This window comes from Nannospalax galili, unplaced genomic scaffold, assembly GCF_000622305.1.
Source record: "Nannospalax galili isolate Female #2095 unplaced genomic scaffold, S.galili_v1.0 scaffold1684, whole genome shotgun sequence".
NCBI classification, from domain to species: Eukaryota; Metazoa; Chordata; class Mammalia; order Rodentia; family Spalacidae; genus Nannospalax; species Nannospalax galili.
The window spans coordinates 56,434-63,008 of record NW_008351025.1 but is presented as its reverse complement, the minus strand read 5'-3'; the positions used below and the strand labels follow the sequence as shown (position 1 = coordinate 63,008).

General features: G+C 52.7%; 1 protein-coding gene across 1 annotated transcript in view; it reads left to right on the top strand.

The window, feature by feature from the left end:
* The first annotated feature begins 5,004 nt into the window (after positions 1 to 5,004).
* Positions 5,005 to 6,575, top strand: part of CUNH17orf99 (chromosome unknown C17orf99 homolog) — a 19,609-nt gene continuing 18,038 nt past the window's right edge. The window contains exon 1 of the mRNA XM_008848082.2: positions 5,005 to 5,011. Coding sequence (XP_008846304.1) covers positions 5,005 to 5,011 — 7 coding nt within the window. The remainder of the gene's footprint in view (positions 5,012 to 6,575) is intronic.

The following is a 6,575-nucleotide window of genomic DNA, read 5'->3' as shown; positions in this document are numbered from 1 at the left end:
CCCTGTCTCAAAAAGACCAAATTAAAAAATAAATAAAAACATCGTTATTTTACGTGTATGTGTAAGCGCCTGCATGTATATATGTGCATCACCTGTGTGCCTAGGGCCTGTACAAGCCAGAATAGAGTGTCAATTCCCCTGGAATTGAAGTCTTAAGCCATGAGGGTGCTGGGAACTGAATCCAGGTCCTCTGCAAAAGCAGCAATGCTCTTAACCACTGAGCCATCTCTCCAGCCCCCTGGAGTCTTGAACAGGCCCAGGAATCTCAGGCAGCGCCTAGGGCTGTAGCCCTTCTCCACCTTTTGTGGCCCTGGTGGACATACCACCTTCCAGGGCCACCTCCCACAGCACACTGCACGGGCCTCTAAGCCTGGCACAGCATCACCTACCAGATGTTCAAAGAGCAGGTTGGGAGGACAATGTTCTGTAGAGGTGTGGTGACTTGATGAGCTTTCCCCAAGTTAAGAGCACTGGCTGCTCTTGGAGAGGACCCGGGTCCTATTCCCATCACCCACATGGCAGTTAATGACCATCTGTAACTCCAGTTCCAGGGGATCCAGTACCCTCTTTTGACCTCCGAGGGCATTGTACACCAACCACAGGTGCACTTAAAAATTCCTTTCCAAGAGTACCCCACCTGGCTCCAGGGTTTGGAAGGAGATCCCCATGAAGTTGTCAGAAGCTGACATGATCCTAGTGACTTTGAGGTGACTAGCCCAGGTGTAGCTAGCAGCCAGGCATGGGGACATTTTAAAGCACCCAGGTGCAACCACTGAGGTACAGATTTGCTGGCAGGCAGAGGCAGAAGGAATCCCAGGAAGCTTTTTATTCTCTTGAAGCAGTGTCACATGTAGCCCAGGCTGGCCTTGAACTCGTGCCCCTCCTATGTCCACCTCCCAAATGCTGAGATTACAGGCCTGTGCCACTATACCCAGCTCCAAGGAAGTGCCTGAGAAGCCTGCAGTTGCCCCAGGCTTCTGGCTGGATTCCCACCCCGGATGTAACATCCACGTGGCTCTGGCAGGATGCCTCAGAGGCTAGAGGCTTCTCAGGTGACCATTGAAAACTTGGCCAGCTTAGGCCCTCCTGTGGTTGACCTTGCCTTGCTTGTCCAGCATCACATGACACCCCCCCCCCCAGTCTGTAACCAAACACCAATTAAGTGCGCTAAATGCAGGGTCCTGTTCTGGGGGCTGGCAGTAGGACCATGAAGGAAAGGTGCAAGCCCTGTGCTTAGTCCAGGGAGGGTGGCAACCTTTGCCCAGGTGAAAGTGAGACATAATGCTTAGCGGCTTTTAGACCAGCAGCTGCAGCAAATACTCCAGGGAACAGGTGGGACATGCAGATTCTCAGGTCCTGTTCTGCCTGTCCTTCGAGGAGGAAACTCTAAGGGAGCCTAGCAATAGAGGTCCTTGTGAGCCAGGCACAGTGGGTCACACCTAGAATTTGAGCACTTGGGAAGTTGAGGCAGGAGAATTATGAGTTTGAGGCCAGCCTGGGCTACACAGCAAGACCTGGTCTCAAAAACAAAACTAGAGGTGGCTGATGGTTAAGGGCACTGGCTGCTCTTGCAGAGGTCCCAAGTTCAGTTCTCAGCACCTACATGGTGGCTAACAACCATTATTAACTCCATCATCTCCAGGGGATCCAACACCTTCTTCTGGCTTCTGTGGGCATTGTACACACATGGTACACTTACATACATGCAGGCAAAACACTCATACACATAAAAATATTTTTTAAAATATTTTATTTATTTTTATTTTATGTGTATGAGTATATTGCCCGCATGTATGTGAGTGCACCCGTGTCGTGCAATGCCGCAGAGGTCAGAAGAGGGCTTCAGATTCCCCTGGAACTGGAGTTAAGGACGGTTCATAGACTCCACATGGGTGCTAGGAATCGAACCCGAGTCCTCTGCAAGAGCAGTCAGTGCCCTTAACTGCTGAGCCGTTTCTCCAGCCCCACATAAAAATATTTTTTAAAAAGCCACAAAGAGCTACCCATTCCTGTAATACCAGCACTCAGAGTCAGGAGGATAGCCACAAGTTTGTATCTAAATAATGAGTTCCAGGCCAGCCAGGACTACATAGTGAGACTGTCTCAAAAATACCAAAAAATGATAACAAATAAATCATAAAAACTAAACAAAGCAATGTGAAGCCATGTTTCCCTGCCCAACACACACACAAGGGCCATTTTGGAGGAGTGGGAAGGGACCCGTGGCCTACTATGGGGTCTTCCAGGACGGCACTTCCAGGAGAGGGCTCAACTTGGAGTCCTCCAAAGGAGGGCCTTATGGAAAGGGAGGAGGTGAACAGGAGATTGGGGGTGCAGGTACTGAGCAAGGCATGTAGTTGGCAACATGCTATCCAGGCTAGGGACGTGGGGACCCTGAAGCCTACAGGCCTCGGGTTGGTCAGAGTATAAAAGGCGGTGCCTTCACACACCTGGATGTGTGCCACAGGTCTTAGAGGGCTTTCTGTAAATGACAGGAGCCAGGGGACCGTGAAACAATGGGTCTGCCCTCTCAGTAGCCCAAAAGTCACTCTGGGGCAGGGAAACACCCACATAAACGGAGTGAACGTGTCACAGCCACGGAGCCCCCTGGAGGGGATGGGCACAAGTCCCAGGACATGAAATATTTGGGGTTCCTGGACTTTCCCTGCTCAAGCCTCCAGATAATTCTCCCTCCATTTGCTCATCATAGCAACCCTAAGCAGTCCCCCCCCATTTCCAGGAAGGGGATGTAAGGAGTCCCCCCCAATAAGGCCATCTGCTGTAGAGAGCCCCTGGCAAAGGTCAAAACATCAGTGTATGCCAGGGAACTAGAGAACTTTAAGGCTGCCACAAAACCACACAAGGTAACCCACAGTAATCTCAGGAGACACTGGGAGTATGCCCTGACCAGCCCTATCCTCCCTGCTGGTGGCTGGAGAGAGGCTATGCATGTGTCTATGCCCATACCACCCTGAAGACATCCAGTCTTGTCTGATCTTGGAAACAGCATGGTTGAGCATGCTTAGTACTTGGATGGGAGAGACTGGTTTCTTTTTATGCCCCTGAAGCTCGAATTACAGGCGGTTGTGAGCCACCAAACATGAGTACTAGGAATTGAACCCAGGTGTTCTGGAAGAGCAGCAAGCACTCTTCAAGGCTGAGCTCTCTCCAGACCCAATATATACTGTTTAACCTTAAAAATACTTCCTCTCAGAGTTAGAGAGATGGCTCAGCAGTTAAGAGCACTGGATGCTCTTGCAGAGGACCCGGGGTTCGATTTCCCAGCACCCACATGGCGGCTGACAACCATCTGTAACTCTTCCAGGGGATCTTTCACCTTCTTCTGACCTCCATGAGCATTACACCACATGGGTACACTTACATACATGCAGGCATAACACACATAGACATAAAATTAAAATAATAATAATTAAAAAATCCTTCCTCCTTCCTCACCCCATCCCACCCCAGAGGAAGCAAGAGGAGATTAAGGAAGGGAGTTTGCTGGCAACTAAGACAAAATGCTCTCCCCCTCTGTCGCCCTCACTCGACACAGGGAGAGCAGAGAGGTGGAGGGAGGGAGAAGGATCCGTTCCCCAGGGAGGTGCCAGGCATGGGTGGTAAGTGTTTGGAGAGAAAGAGGTCCACCATCGGGGAACGGAGCAGGTCTCCAGGTAACACTGGTGCTGGCTGTTCCCTGTCCACAGGGTCACCCCTCAGGCAGCTGGTCTGGAGTGGCTTCCCCGTCAGGTTAGCATTCCCAGATGGGTGAGCCAGGAGTGGGAGGGCAGCTGTCAGTCAGGTTCTGTGGACCTCAGCTGTGAAGAAACAGCCAGAGCAGGGGCTGGAGAGACTCTTGCCGAGGACCTGGGTTCCTTTCCCAGTACTCACATAGCGGCTAACAACTGCCAAGGGGAATCCCTTTTTCTGGCCTCCACCAGCATCGTACACTCGTGGTGCCGTTATATACATGGAGGCAAAACACCCACACACATAAAACAGACAAACAAAAATATTTTAAAAAAGAAAGAAATGGCCAAAGTGGAGTTTTGCTCCAGTCACTGAACCGACACAGAAAGGACCAGGCTGGTCCACAGCCCCAGGCCTGCGCTGGGGTAAGGAGCCCAGCCACATGAGGGGGCAGGTGCAAGTGGCCTGCCTCTGGGGAGGTGGGGGTCTTAACCCCCATCTTGCTTGATTCCCTGGCTCTCTGTGTCCCTCAGACCCTGCAGATCTGGCCCTGATGTGGCCTCAGGGTGGGAAGCCCTGCACTGACCAGGCCACACCACTGATGGAATACATTTTGCTTTCCTCTGTCCAGGTCCCTAGGGGATGACCTTGCCTTTCTGGGCTCCTCAAGGGCAAGGCTCCAGCACACAGTGTCATATTCTTGGGGCGACCTGGAGCCTCATCCAGCTTGAGGTCTAACTGGAAGATAGCACATGGCAGGTACTATCTGGCAGTCAGATACAAACCAATGGGACATGGGCCATGGTGCCTCTCCTCCCTGCCTCCCTAGCGGGGTGACCAGCAGTTCTCAGGGTTCCCTTAGAAGGTCCCACCCAAGTCCCCCATGATAATTACCCATCCCAAGCTCAGTAGGGGCACCCTCACTCCCCAACCCCTTCCAGGTAATAGAGATTCTCGGGGCCCCAGGCCAAGGACAACAGACATCTTCAACCTGTCTGCACAGGAGCCCCAAACCCAGCCAAGCTCTGCAGTGAAAGCTGAGCTTAAGGCCTGTCTGGTTCAAAGGCCCAGACTCCTTCCACCTCTCCGACCCTGTCTTCTGTGACCTAGGGTACCCTGGACCCAACCCTGCAGGGTAGCTGGGGGCCCCCAAGTTATCTCCTCTTTGCAGGCAGCCACCAAGGTGCTTCCCAGGGGCCCTAGGGTGGAGGGACCAACCAGGAAGCTGCTGGCAGCCTAAACCAGGGGCCCGGACTGCACCACACTGCACCGCCTCACAGAGGCATGAGGCTCCCTGGGCTGCTTTGCGTGGCCATGCTAGGTGAGCCCTGAGGACACTGGGGAAGGGCCATGGGGAATGGGGTGCAGGGGAGGCCTGAATCCAGGGCCAGAGAGGACAGTGTGGGAGTGTATGGGCAGGAGGCAGAGACCAGCCCTGTGGTCCACGTATGTGCGTGTGGCCCTGTTAGGGCTTCATCTGTGTTTTGATTCCCTTCAGTGTGTGTGTGTGTGTGTGTGTGTGTGTGTGTGTGTGTGGTGTGTGGTGTGTGGTGTGTGGTGTGCACTATGTGTGTGGTGTGTAGTGTGTGTGGTGTGTGATGTGTAGTGTGTGTGGTGTGTGGTGTGTGGTGTGTAGTGTGTGTGGTGTGTGGTGTGTAGTGTGTGTGGTGTGTGGTGTGTAGTGTGTGTGGTGTGTGGTGTGTAGTGTGTGTGGTGTGTGGTGTGTAGTGTGTGTGGTGTGTGGTGTGTAGTGTGTGTGGTGTGTGGTGTGTAGTGTGTGTGGTGTGTGGTGTGTAGTGTGTGTGGTGTGTGGTGTGTAGTGTGTGTGGTGTGTGGTGTGTAGTGTGTGTGGTGTGTGGTGTGTAGTGTGTGTGGTGTGTGGTGTGTAGTGTGTGTGGTGTGTGGTGTGTAGTGTGTGTGGTGTGTGGTGTGTAGTGTGTGTGGTGTGTGGTGTGTAGTGTGTGTGGTGTGTGGTGTGTAGTGTGTGTGGTGTGTGGTGTGTAGTGTGTGTGGTGTGTGGTGTGTAGTGTGTGTGGTGTGTGGTGTGTAGTGTGTGTGGTGTGTGGTGTGTGGTGTGTGGTGTGTGGTGTGTAGTGTGTGTGGTGTGTGGTGTGTAGTGTGTGTGGTGTGTGGTGTGTAGTGTGTGTGGTGTGTGGTGTGTAGTGTGTGTGGTGTGTGGTGTGTAGTGTGTGTGGTGTGTGGTGTGTAGTGTGTGTGGTGTGTGGTGTGTAGTGTGTGTGGTGTGTGGTGTGTAGTGTGTGTGGTGTGTGGTGTGTAGTGTGTGTGGTGTGTGGTGTGTAGTGTGTGTGGTGTGTGGTGTGTAGTGTGTGTGGTGTGTGGTGTGTAGTGTGTGTGGTGTGTGGTGTGTAGTGTGTGTGGTGTGTGGTGTGTAGTGTGTGTGGTGTGTGGTGTGTAGTGTGTGTGGTGTGTGGTGTGTAGTGTGTGTGGTGTGTGGTGTGTAGTGTGTGTGGTGTGTGGTGTGTAGTGTGTGTGGTGTGTGGTGTGTAGTGTGTGTGGTGTGTGGTGTGTGGTGTGTGGTGTGTGGTGTGTAGTGTGTGTGGTGTGTGGTGTGTAGTGTGTGTGGTGTGTGGTGTGTAGTGTGTGTGGTGTGTGGTGTGTAGTGTGTGTGGTGTGTGGTGTGTAGTGTGTGTGGTGTGTGGTGTGTAGTGTGTGTGGTGTGTGGTGTGTAGTGTGTGTGGTGTGTGGTGTGTAGTGTGTGTGTGTGTGTGGTGTGTGGTGTGTGGTGTGTAGTGTGTGGTGTGGTGTGTAGTGTGTGTGGTGTGTGGTGTGTAGTGTGTGTGGTGTGTGATGTGTAGTGTGTGTGGTATGTGATGTGTGGTGTGTGGTGTGTAGTGTGTGTGGTGGGCAGTGTGTAGTGTGTGTGT